At 41.9% G+C, this 14,093-nt stretch overlaps 1 protein-coding gene across 6 annotated transcripts in view; it reads left to right on the plus strand.

The window, feature by feature from the left end:
* LOC109871317 (mitogen-activated protein kinase kinase kinase 20) overlaps positions 1–14,093 on the plus strand; it is a 46,449-nt gene that overhangs the window by 22,427 nt on the left and 9,929 nt on the right. For all 6 annotated transcript variants that reach the window (XM_020462153.2, XM_020462154.2, XM_020462151.2 and 3 more), the window contains 2 exons: positions 1,503–1,609; positions 13,380–13,515. In XM_020462153.2, coding sequence (XP_020317742.1) covers positions 1,503–1,609; positions 13,380–13,515 — 243 coding nt within the window. The remainder of the gene's footprint in view (positions 1–1,502; positions 1,610–13,379; positions 13,516–14,093) is intronic.

Genomic DNA, 14,093 nt, shown 5'->3' on the forward strand with positions numbered 1-14,093 from the left:
AGTGAGTATGATACTGTTTGTATAATTGTGTAATATGATTTTGGGCTGTTTAATGAAGAAAAATACAATTCCCTTTTGATTTGAACTAAATCAGAGGACCGCCCCTGAGCCCAGTTATGGTCAGACATCCTGGGACAGCCCTTTTCGGCCCTTCCGAATAAAACCCCCACTCTGGTTTTCGATCAGCAGACCGAGCTTACCTCAACTACGAGATGGCTAAAGGTTGCAGACCATGTTTTTCTCCATTAGGGGAGACAAAGGTTGTAGACCATTGCTGAATCTTTTAACCATACCACATGGTTAAACTCTTAGACTATCGATACCGACAGAATAAGAACAAGTCTTTGATATTAATTACTAGTCTGCAGCTAGGAATTCGGTATCATTGAACGCGAAGAACGACAACCGCTGAAACACCCATTCTATAATGAAACGAATGAATGTCACTCTGAACTATCCCCTCTAACCACGAGAGAGAGAGGGAGAATTCTACTAACTTTTCACCAGCGATCAAGACGACACACTGAGCGTTACTATATATATTTGATTGCAATTGTTCCCGAACGAGTGAGCGTTCATGTGCAAGGGATTAGCATTTCAATAGTTATAATTATCACTCTGTAGTGACTTCTTAGTCGACCCCCACTTCCCCTTTTGTCTAACAAGCCTCCATGCCGGTTTAGCCCACTAGGGCACATTCTCCTATCATTTCTTGTAACCACATTTACCTTGTTTGTTTGTTTGTTTATGCATTTCTGTGAATTACTTAGTTAGTTAATAAATCAATTATTTAAGACAATTGATGGATGGATGACTCATAGTGAAGACTGGGTTCGTGCAGATAAACAACAATTTACTATGTTTGGAATGAGACTAACGTTAGGTAAAGTAAATAATTAATTAATCAGAAGACTTTTGATCAGATATGAAAATAAATGAAAGGTTATATTAGGAAATTATAACCTTGTATTCTGAATATTTTTCCTTGGTGCCCCGACTTCCTAGTTAATTACATTTACATGATTAATCAGTTGATCGCGTAATACTAATTACAGAGAATCTTTGATAAAAACTATGTCTTCAAATTAATGATAGTAAAGACACGACCACGCCTATGTAGATATTCCATTACAAATCTGCCGTTTCCAGCTACAATAGTCCTTTACAGCATTAACAATGTCTACACTGCATTTCTGATCTATTTGAGGTTATTTTAATGGACAAGAAATGTGCTTTTCTTTCAAAAACAATGACATTTCTAAGTGATCCCAAATTTTTGAATGGTAGTGTAGGTAATTCTATGCTCGCGCATTACCTCCACACCCACACATATCCACTGTGCACAACAGACTCGGCACACAAGTCCGTACTACAATGGATAATACTAAACATTCATTTTATGTCACATACGGTCAAGAGACCCGTCGAATTGTCATGAATAGATACCCTACATGTCTGCTTACGGATTATTACACTATGTTTTTGCTTTTGTTTCGTTCCAGGAAAGACCCATGTTCAAACATATCCTTACAACCCTGGAGTCCATGTCCAATGACAGCAAGCTTCCTGAAGAGTGCAACTCCTTCCTACACAACAAGGCTGAATGGAGGTACTGGGATCATACTGTATCAGACTGCATCCTCCTTTCTCTTCTCGGCCAACACACTGCTAGAGCCTAAGGAGATGCCGGACTTGTTTCTACACTGGGTGAACAAAACATTAGGAACACCTTCCTAATATTGAGTTACACTCACTTTTGTAGGGGCGTGGACTCTACAAGTTGTCGAAAGCGTTCCACAGGGATGCTGGCCCCATGTTGACTTCAATGCTTCCCACAGTTGTGTAATGTTGGCTGGATGTCCTTTGGGTGGTGGACCGTTCTTGAAAAGCATGAAAAACCCAGCAGCGTTGCAGTTCTTGACACACTCAACCTGGTGCCCCTGGAACCTGCTACCATGCCCCGTTCAAAGGCACTTCAATCTTTTGACTTGCCAATTCACCCTCTGAATGGCACACACACGATCCATTTAAAAATCCTCCTTTAACCCGTCTCCCCCCCTTCATCCACACTGATTGAAGTGGATTTAACAAGCAACATCAATAAGGGATCACAGCTTTCACCTGAATTCACCTGGTCGGTCTATGTCATGGAAAGAGCAGGTGTTCCTAATGTTTTGTACACTCAGTGCTGCTTTTGTGGGCCGCTAAACGCCTGAAGGGACATTGCAGTGTGCATATAGATATTTATAATTGCACTGATAACGTAAAGGCATCAAATATCTAAAGAATCGCCCGTCTGTATATTCTTCCTCTCTATACCCATAAGGTCTATAAGATAATCAAGGTATTTTTCAAGTCCAAGTGTTTAATTGGCCGGTATGAGCAGCTGGAGGATTAGTGATGTTCAGCACAGCCTGGGTGTCAGCTGCTACTGCTTACTCTCTCTTTGGGCTTTTCTACGCTGACAACTCTTCATGAAGTCATGTCCAAGCCTGCACCTGCAGGTGTGCTGCTCGAGAGCGAGAGTCGATAAGAGCATGTGTGATAGAAAGAGGCATGTGTTGCACGTCAAGCACCGGGGTAGCTAGCTTTCCAAGACTGTCTGTCATCCTTGAGAAGAAGGAGAAGAAACAGGAGAAGAGTGGAGTAGTGCTTCAGAGGCAAACAGGTGTTGCAGGTGCATGGCGCTGTGGTTTCTCATCACCCTGGTCAGGGGGGAGTCCCTGTGCAGACAGATGCTATGTGCTGATTGGGTTGGACCGCCACAGTTTGGGTTACACACAGACAGATCTCCTGGGTACTATGTAATAGTCTGCCAGGGCCAACAGCTGTGTATTTATCCATGCTTCTACTACGAGGTAATATGTGTTGTGTCTTTGGCTAGGCCGGATTAAGTGGCATGACATGCTATTCTATAAAATCATTTCTCTGCCATTAATATTACCTGATTGAGCTAATCATGTAAATGTATTTAACTAGAAAGTCGGGGCACCACGAAATAATGTTTATAGAGCGGTTATCTTCCGAATAAACTCTTAAAGACCTAGTAATATTTTACATAATCTGAAAGTAAATTCTTGGTTATCTTCACGAACGCTGGCTAACAAGTTCAATCAGCAATACAAAATTGGGTTTAATTATTTATTTACTAAATACCTAACTAAGCACACAGAATCACATATACACAGAATGAATCATACCTTGATTACAAATTACGTCATAAAGGAAAACATCCCTAGCGGACGGAACAGATATGACAGCTGGTTACACAAAAGAAAAGGGTCTGGGTTTGAGTGAAAGAGCGGGAAGACTGAGGAACAAAGGGAGAAGCCATGCTATCGTAAATACAGTATCTTATGCATACTAAATTACCGCCCATTTGGAAAAGGGAAATGCAATCAATATTTACTCTGAGCTGCGCTTCGGTAGGTTGGTGGTAGATGGAAGGCCGTGCCCAACAGAGTCCTTTGTCCTTTGAAGAATGTCTCTGCTGGTTAATACGTTGTAGTAACGTCGTTGTGTGGTAGACAGGATTCTCTGTCTGTTCTTTCCTAGCCCACGTTTGCAGCTGCTGTTCCTAACTCAATGGCTAGGAGGTATCACTTCTGTAGTGAATAAGAGTTCAAAGTTCATACCATTCGCAACAAAAGGTCACGCTGAGGTTGGCTTCGTCCGTAGTTATTATCTGAACCCTTCTGACATTGGATCTTCATCCAAATGTACCCGGAACAGGAGGTTATATTTTCGTCAAGGGCTTATATAGTGGAGGGAGAAGGGTATGTTTTCATAGTTTTATAACCCATGTCTCTTCACAGGGGCGGGCCACTGATTGAGCAGAGCCCTAACCTTATGAAAACCCAAATCTCTCATTTGGAAGCTAAAATTACATTTAATCTTTTCACCAATAATTTTATATTCAAATATTTAAATTGAACAACAATTCCATGTGAATCCGATAACTACAATGTGCAGACTTTCCACTGTAGAGTTTATGTCATCCTATCATTGATGAGAATGTCTCAGATGACAACCGAACTGACATCATATTCATTAAGTATCAAGGCATATGTTCAACTGGTCGGATTACCAAAGTATAGTTCATTTCCCCCAACCTTCTGATGTTCTCAGAATCTCTCTGTTAACCAAGGGATTTTCAAATGTCACAGCAGTTGGGTAGAGAGAGGAAAAGGGGGGGAGAGGTATTTATGACTGTCATAAACCTACTCCCAGGCCAACGTGATGACATATGCCACTGTCCCACTGATGAAGGCTCAATGGCTATATGAGAAAGTTTGACATTAATGTGGATGCTACCATGATTACAGATAGTCCTGAATGAATCGTGAATAATGATGAGTGAGAAAGCTACAGACACACAAATATCATACCCCCAAGACATACAAACCTCTCACCATTACCAGGGGAGCTTATCAATTGGGGGGGGGGTATATGATTTCTGTGCATCTGTAACTTTCTCACTCTTCATTATTTACGATTCATTCAGGACTCTCCGTAATCATGGTAGCATCCACATTAATGTAGTAGTGTTTAGAAACATATTCTATGCTTATTTAGAATAAAAGTGACTCCAAAATGACACGACACATTATTTACCATTCATTTCTATTGGGCAAAAAAATGATCTAGAATACAACCAAAACAAACAGAAAGTGCATCCAACAAGTTTGTAGAGTCACAAGCTTCATGTAATCATTGCATGCTAGGAATATGGGACCAAATCCTAAACTTTGGACTACTTTAATACACATATACAGTGGCAAAAAAAAGTATGTGAACCCTTTGGAATTACCTGGATTTCTGCATAAATTGGTCATAAACCTTGATCTGATCTTCATCTAGTCAGAAGTTTACATACACCTTAGCCAAATACATTTAAACTAATTTTCACAATTCCTGACATTTAATCCTAGTAAACATTCCCTGTCTTAGGTCAGTTATGATCACCACTTTATTTTAAGAATGAAATGTCAGAATAATAGTAGCGAGTGATTTATTTCAGCTTTTATTTCTTTCATCACATACCCAGTGGGTCAGACGTTTACATACACTCAATTAGTATTTGGTAGCATTGCCTTTAAATTGCTTAACTTGGGTCAAACACTTCAGGTAGCCTTCCACAAGCTTCCCACAATAAGTTGGGTGAAATGTGGCCCATTCCTCCTGACAGAGTTGGTGTAACTGAGTCAGGTTTGTAGGCCTCCGTGCTCGCACATGCTTTTTCAGTTCTGCCCAAACGTTTTCTATAGGATTGAGGTCGGGCTTTGTGATGGCCACTTTGTTGTTCTTAAGCCATTTTGACACAACTTTGGAAGTATGCTTGGGGTCATTGTCCATTTTGAAGACCCATTTCTGACTGATGTCTTGAGATGTTGCTTCAATATATCCACATAATTTTCCTTCCTCATGATGCTATCTATTTTGTGACGTGCACCAGTCCCTCCTGCAGCAAAGCACCCCCACAACATGATGCTGACACTCCCGTGCTTCACGGTTGAGATGGTGTTCTTCGGCTTGCAAGCATCCCCCTTTTTCCTCCAAAAATAACGATGGTCATTATGGCCAAACAGTTCTATTTTTGTTTCATCAGACCAGAGGACATTTCTCCAAAAAGTATGATCTTTGTCCTCATGTGCAGTTGCAAACCGTAGTCTGGATTTTTTATGGTGGTTTTGGAGCAGTGGCTTCTTCCTTGATGAGCCGCCTTTCAAGTTATGTCGATATAGGACTCGTTTTACTGTAGATACTTTTGTACCTGTTTCCTCCAGCATCTTCACAAGGTCCTTTGCTATTGTTCTGGGATTGATTTGCACTTTTCGCACCAAAGTACGTTCATCTCTAGGAGACAGAATGGGTCTCCATCCTGAGCGCTATGACGGCTGTGTGGTCCTTGTTTATACTTGCGTAATATTGTTTGTACAGATTAACGTGGTACCTTCAGGCGCTTGGAAATTACTCCCAAGGATGAACAGACTAGTGGAGGTCTACAATGTTTTTTCTGGGGTCTTGTCTGATTTCTTTAGATTTTCCCATGATGTCAAGCAAAGAGGCACTGAGTTTGAAGGTAGGCCTTGAAATACATCCTCAGGTACACTTCCAATTGACTCAAATTATGTCAATTAGCCTATCTGAACCTTCTAAAACCATGACATAATTTTCTGGAATTTTCCAAGCTGTTTAAAAGGCACAGTCAACTTAGTGTACGTAAACTTCTGACCCACTGGAATTGTGATACAGTGAATGATAAGTGAAATAATCTGTCTGTAAACAATTGTTGGAAAAATTACTTGTGTCATGCACAAAGTAGATGTCCTAACCGACTTGCCAAAACTATAGTTTGTTAACAAGAAATTTGTGGAGTGGTTGAAAAACGAGTTTTAGTGACAACAACCTAAGTGTATGTAAACTTCCGACTTCAACTGAAAGTCACAGCAACAGACAAACACAGTCTGCTTAAACTAATAACACACAAACAATTATACAGGGGGGGGGAATAGGCTTTGTCGTGCCCTCTTCACGACTGTCTTGGTGTGTTTGGACCAATCTAGTTTGTTGTTGATGTGGACACCAAGGAATTTTAAGCTCTCAACCTGCTCCACTATACTTTACAGTTGGGATGAGGTTTTGATGTTGGTGTGCTGTGTCTTTTTTTCTCCACACATAGTGTTGTGTGTTCCTTCCAAACTCAACCTTAGTTTAGTCTGTCTGCAAAATATTTTGCCAGAAGCACTGTGGAACATCTAGGTGCTCTTTTGCAAACTTCAGATGTGCAGCAATGTTTTTTTTGGACAGCAGTGGCTTCTTCCATTGTCCTCCCATGAACGCCATTTTTGTTTAGTGTTTTACGTACCGTAGACTTGTCAACAGAGATGTTAGCATGTTCCAGAGATTTCTGTAAGTATTTAGCTGACACTCTAGGATTCTTCTTAACATCATTGAGCATTCTGCACTGTGCTCTTGCAGTCATCTTTGCAGGACGGCCACTCATAGGGAGAGTAGCAACAGTGCTGAACTTTCTCCCTTCATAGACAATTTGTCTTACCGTGGACTGATGAACATCAAGGCTTTTAGAGATACTTTTGTAACCCTTTCCAGCTTTATGCAAGTCAACAATTCTTAATCAGGTCTTCTGAGATCTCTTTTGTTCGAGGCATGGTTCACATCAGGCAATGCTTCTTGTGAATAGCAAACTCAAATTTTGTGAGTGTTTTTTATAGGGCAGGGCAGCTCTAACTAACATCTCCAATCTCGTCACATTGATTGGACTCCACACTGTGAATGTTTAAATGATGTATTCAATATAGACAAGAAAAATACAATAATTTGTGTGTTATTAGTTTAAGCACACTGTTTGTCTATTGTTGTGACTAAGACGAAGATCAGATCAAATGTTATGACTAATTTATGCAGAAATCCAGGTAATTACAAAGGGTTCACATACTTTTTTACTTCACTACATTCCTAAATAAAATAATGTACGTTTTACTCCATACATTTTCCCTGACACCCAAAAGTACTCGTTACGTTTTGAATGCTTAGCAGGGCAGGAAAATGGTCCAATTCACACACTTATCAAGAGAACATCCCTGGTCATCCTTACTGCCCCTGATCTGGCAGACTCACTAAACATATGCTTCGTTTGTAAATGATGTCTGAGTGTTGGAGAATGCCCCTGGCTATCCGTAAATGTAAAAAAACAAGAAAATGATGCCGTCTGGTTTGCTTAATATAAGGAATTTTAAAGGATTTATACTTTCACTTTTCTTACTTAAGTATATTTTAGCAATTACATTTACTTTTGATACTTAAGTATAATTTCAAACCAAATACTTTTAGACTTTTACTGAAGTAGTATTTTAGAGGGTGACTGTCACTTTTTTTTGTCATTTTACTTTACTTTACTTTTACTCAAGTATGACAATTAGGTACTTTTTCCACCACTGCAAAAAGTGCTGTAATTTCTAAACGGTTCACCCGATATGGACGAAAATACCCTCAAATTAAAGCTGACATACTCCTCATAGTCATTGTATTATTTCAAGTACAGAGCCAAAATAATTTTAAAATGCTTTTCTGTGATACCTGAGGCCGAGACAATAAGAAGACACAGTGCCAGAGTAAATTCAACCACACCTTTGGTGAAGTCCACAAAACATATTGCATGTAACAAACAGATACATGACCTACAGCATGGTCAAGTAAGTTAATGTTTCTGACATTTTCGGACAACTTAACAACTACTGATTTAGAACCACGGAGACTTACCGCAAGTCGCAAAGAAAAGGAGCTGCCTCCACTATTCCAGCACCATTTCAACTTAAAAAATTAAACATCATCAAATCACCTATACTTAGTCCAAAACAGTGACAACTAAAAGATACCAAAAAATATTTTGTCCAATCAACTTAAGCTATATAAATATGATGTGGCTGTCTATGGTACTGATTTCTCTGTGTGTGTGTGTGTGTGTGTGTGTGTGTGTGTGTGTGTGTGTGTGTGTGTGTGTGTGTGTGTGTGAGAGAGAGTGTGAGTGTGAGTGTGTGTGTGTGTGTGTGTGTGTGTGTGTGTGTGTGTGTGTGTGTGTGTGTGTGTGTGTGTGAGTGTGCGCATGCATGAGTGCAAGTAGAAAAAAAACATGTTTACTCACCCTACTTGTAGAGGAAAGGCAATGATTTCCTTCTCTCTTTCAAATTGACGTAACGGCCTAAATAGTCTGTAAAGTTGATGAATAAAGGTTTTTGGGAGTGATCCATGCTCAATCAAGCACAATCATTAGGTGAGACAAAAATGTTCAGCTGCCCCTTGTCTGTGATGAAAGAAATCCCAGACTGTGATGTCTTCATAGCAGCAGACAGGTGCAACAAACTCAAACTAACATTGAAAAACAACCTAGCGTGTATACAAAACGATATAACTGGCCAAGAAACATGAGGACAAAGTCACACTTTAGTAGCTTTTCTTGTCAATTCAACCAACTTCTACAGGTTGCGTTTGGATAAAAATGTAAAAAACAGTTCCCAAATGCTCTGTGTGACCCTTTTGTGTGTGACCACCCGCCAACGTGGCTGGTGAAACAGACATTCTTACCCGCCAATGACAAAATCTACCCGCATTTGGCGGGTGGTGGGTGTTCATTTCTAACCCTGTTTGCATAGCCCCTGTTGTCGGCTATATTAGATCTGGCATGGTGTTACAGTATGTTTCTTCTCTCTTAACGGACTGTTAGTCCAGTGAACAGTGTCTTTCTGTCTCATTAGGCTATCAATGCACTCATTTGTGTAAATGTGACAGTCAAAAGCTGCTCACAGTTCTGCAACGATGGCTCAGAGGGCAGTCTTGTTGCAGTCTATTAAGGCAGTTTGGACATAGTCCAGAGCAGCATGAAAATACTGTTTTCCCTGTTTCTCTGGCAGCTGTCTGGCTCAGAGAGGACGAGCAGACAGGGGGAATTAGTTGGTGAGGGAAAGAAAGGGTGAGTTGGAGTGCTGGGGTAGGAAATGTGAGAGGTATTTAATTTTGTTAATGATAGAACCCTTATTGAAACTACACATGATTTCACGTTTTGCACATTTTTTGGAGCACTTCACATGTTTTGATACACTATATATACAAACATGTGTGGACACGCCTTGAAATTAGTGGATTTGGCTATTTCAGCCACACCCGTTGCTGACAGGTGTATAAAATAGAGCACACAGCCATGCAATCTCCATAGACAAACATTGCCGGTAAAATGTCATTACTGAAGAGCTCAGTGACTTTCAACGTGGCACTATCAGAGGATGCCACCTTTTCAACAAGTCAGTCCGTCAAATTTCTCCCCTGATAGAGCTGTTCTGGTCAACTGAAAGTGCAGTTATTGTGAAGTGGAAATGTCTAGGAGCAGCCAATGGCTCAGCCGTGAAGTGGTAGGCCACACAAGCTCACAGAATGGGACCGCTGAGTGCTGAAGCGTGTAGCATGTAAAAATTGTCTGTCCTCGGTTGCAACACTCATGACCGAGTCCCAAACTGCCTCTGGAAGCAACGTCAGCACAAGAACTGTTAGTCGGGAGCTTCATGAAATGGGTTTCCAGGGCCGAGCATCCGCACCCAAGCCTAAGATTACCATGCGCAATGCCAAGCGTGGGATGGAGTAGTGTGAAGCTCGCCGCCATTGGGACTCTGGAGCAGTGGAAACACGTTCTTTGGAGTGATGAATCACGCTTCACCATCTGGAAGTCTGACGGACAAATCTGGGTTTGGCGGATGCCAGGAGAACGCTACCTGCCCAAATGCATGGTGCCAACTGTAAAGTTTGGTGGAGGAGGAATAATGGTCTGGGGCTGTTTTTCATGGTTCGGACTAAGTCTCTTAGTTCCAGTGAAGGGAAATCTTAACGCTACAGCATACAATGACATTCTAGATGATTCTGTGCTTCCAACTTTGTGGCAACAGTTTGGGGAAGGCCCTTCTCTGTTTCAGCATGACAATGCCCCCACGCACAAAGTAAGGTCGATACAGAAATGGTTTGTCGAGATCAGTGTGGAAGAACTTGACTGGCCTGCACAGACTCCTGACCTCAACCCCATCAGACACCCTTGGGATGAATTGGAACGCCGACTGCGAGCAAGGCCTAATCGCCCAACATCAATGTCCGACCTCACTAATGCTCCCCACATCAATGTCCCAACATCTAGTGGAAAGCCTTCCCAGAAGAGTGGAGGCCGTTTGGAGCATCAAAGGGGGGGACCAACTCCATATTAATGCCCATGATTTTGGAACGAGATGTTTGACGAGCAGGTGTCCGCATACTTTTGGTCATGTACTGTATTTCACATGGAGTTTCACATGTGGATTTTCACGTGATCACATAACCTTTCACATATGAAATCATGTGAAACCATGTGGTTTTGGGACACTTCACATGTGGATTCACATTTTCACATGATGCCCTGCAAACAAAAGTGAGTTGTTACGATGTCCCCGGAATAGCCACAGTGTTTTCAACTTACAAATTTGACATTGACATACAGTGTATTTGGAAAGTATTCAGACCCCTTGATATTTTCCACATTTTGTTACTCTAAAATTGATTCAATATTTTTTTTCTCATCACTCTACACACAATACCCCATAATGACAAAGCAAAAACAGGTTTTTAGAAATAAAATAAACAAAAAAATGAAATATCACCTTTACATAAATATTCTGACCCTTTACTCAGTACTTTGTTGAAGCACCTTTGGCAGCGATGACAGCCTCGACTCTACTTGGGTTTGACGCTACAAGCTTGGCACACCTGTATTTGGGGAGTTTCTCCAATTCTTCTCTGCAGACCCTCTCAAGCTCTGTCAGATTGGATGGGGAGCTGCACAGCTATTTTCAGGTCTCTCCAGAGATGTTCAATTGGGTTCAAGTCCGGGCTCTGGCTGAGCCAATCAAGGACATTCACTGAAGGACAGAAGCCACTCCTGCGTTGTCTTGGCTGTGTGCTTAGGGTCGTTGTCCTGTGCGCTCAGTCTGTGCGCTCAGTCTGTGGTCCTGAGCGCTCTGGAGCAGGTTTTCATCAAGGATCTTTCTATACTTTGCTCCGTTCATCTTTCCCTCGATCCTAGTCTCCCAGTCCCTGCCGCTGAAATACATCCCCACAGCATGATACTGCCACCACCATGTTTCACTGTAGAGATGGTGCCAGATTTCCTCCAGATGTGACGCTTGGCATTCAGGTCAAATAGTTCAATCTTGATTTCATCAGACCAGAGAATCTTGTTTTTTATGTAATTTAAGTGCCTTTTGACAAACTCCAAGCAGGCTGTCATGTGCCTTTTACAGAGGAGTAGCTTCTGTCTGGCCACTCTACCATAAAGGCCTGATTGGTGGTGTACTGCAGAGATCGTTGTCTTTCTGGATTGTTCTCCCATCTCCACAGAGGAACTCTGGAGCTCTGTCAGAGTGACCAAGGCCCTTCAATGCTGCAGAAATGTTTTGGTACCCTTCCCCAGATCTGTGCCTCAACACAATCCTGTCTCTGAGATCTATGGACATTTCCTTCGACCTCATGGCTCATTTTGGTCTGACATGCACTGTCAACTGTGAGACCTTATAGAGACAGGTGTGTACCTTTCCATATCATGTCCAATGAATTTAATTTACCACAGGTGGACTCCAATCAAGTTGTAGAAACATCTAGAAACAACAGCTCAATTTCGAGTCTCATAGCAAAAGGTCTGAATACTTATATAAATAAGGTATTTCTGTTTTTCTAAAAACCTTTTTTTGCGTGTCAATTTTAGAATAAGGCTGTATGTCAAGAGGTCTGAATACTTTCCGAATGTGCTGTAGAGGATGTAATTATATGTATACAGTAATTAATTATTCAACATGCCCCCACAACCTCTTGGTTCCCAGCATTCCAATCTTCCTGCTACACCACCATATCTGTGTCAATGACTGATTTCACCTGTATTCCTACACTTTGGACTTCAAAGTAAATCTCAGCATTGTTAAAAATACACTCAAGAAAAACAACCATAGTTATCATAGTGATTCAGGTGTAAACAGAAAATCGTAACATTTGGACTTTGGACTTTCACGTGTAATAAAAGTTGTAGTTTCATGGTGTCACATTTATTTCACGAGATCATGTTTTTACATGCGTAGTTTGTTATCCCATGTTGGTTTTATATGTTGTCACATGTTATTACATTACATTCACATAAGATCACTTGTGATCACATGAGATCTCATTCTATTGCATGTGAAATACCTGTGATCACGTGTGAAATTCATGGGTTTTTTCCATAAGGGAAGAGCAGGGTAGGAGGACGAGAAATACCAAGAGTGTTGGTCAGGAAAGCGACAAGCAAGAGAATCAATTACGAGGAAAGTTTCGAGCATGAGTGGAAAGTCTTTGAGGTAGAGACGGGAGGAGGGACGGGAGGAGTGGGAGGGTGCAGGGACAGGCGGGAGTTTCTGTCTGCTTCACATGCCTGACATTGCCTGTTTATAAATAGTTTCTGTGGGAGCAGATTGTGTTGGCCCCTGACAGCATGGCTACCCGTGGTACGCCACACAGCCCCACCTGCTGGGCAAAGCAGACCAGACCACTCTCAGTGGCTGAACCCCATTAGCAAAGACCGTGGACTGTAAGTGTTCCTCTACTGTCTGAGGCCGTGGGGCTATCGCTAAAAAGGCAGAATCCAAACTTGAGAAATACATTCATAACTCCAAACTTTTGTGTATAATGCATTGATGTCAAGGAGTTTAGCACAAGTGTCTCAAGTCAATGGTTTGACACCGGTATTGTAAGTTGCGGAGTTGGATGTGATGAGGTGGATGATGCTTGATTCTAAACACATCTCTATGCTGTCTGTACTGTAGCTGTGAGATTGAGGCCACACTGGAGAGACTGAAGAAGTTGGAGCGGGATCTGAGCAGCAAAGAGCAGGAACTGAAGGAGAGAGAACGTCGCCTGAAGATGTGGGAGCGCAAGCTCATTGAGCAGTCCAACACCCCGGTAAGTTCCTCAGTAGCCTATACCCACTGCACAACCACAACCGCCACACACTGTGTCGAGTCACTGAACATGAACAGCACCCCAGCTTAGCTCCACCTTCCCCCGTGTTGGCCACCTTCACCATGTGTCACGGTCCACGTCCTGTCCACATTGTCACAAGGAGAAGCAAAGAATTCACGTTGCTTCAGACTGTCTGGATTGAAGGGGAACGGAATGCAATGGAATGGAGGGGAAATCTAAGGCTCTGGTTCACTGAGTCTCGCTGATGGGCGTTTGAGTTGAATCGAGGTATTAGCTCATCGTGCTACTCTGTGCGTGACTGTCACTGAGCTCCTATTGGCGATCAGTGATAATTAGAGGCCAGCGTAATTGCAACGCTGGTCATGCCAATGGTGTCACGCTGACATGGGAGTCTTTGCTGCTTGTGTGTCTGTGCCTGTACTGCCCTTTCCTTGTGTGTCTGTGCCTGTACTGCCCTTTCCTTGTGCTGCTTCCAAAACGACACCTCGCTAGAGCTTGGCCACATGTTTCTGTAGTTGCTTTTACCTGATTTGATTGAATTTGATTTCACACATCTA

The sequence above is a fragment of the Oncorhynchus kisutch genome, linkage group LG26 (genome assembly GCF_002021735.2).
Source record: "Oncorhynchus kisutch isolate 150728-3 linkage group LG26, Okis_V2, whole genome shotgun sequence".
Lineage (NCBI taxonomy): Eukaryota > Metazoa > Chordata > Actinopteri > Salmoniformes > Salmonidae > Oncorhynchus > Oncorhynchus kisutch.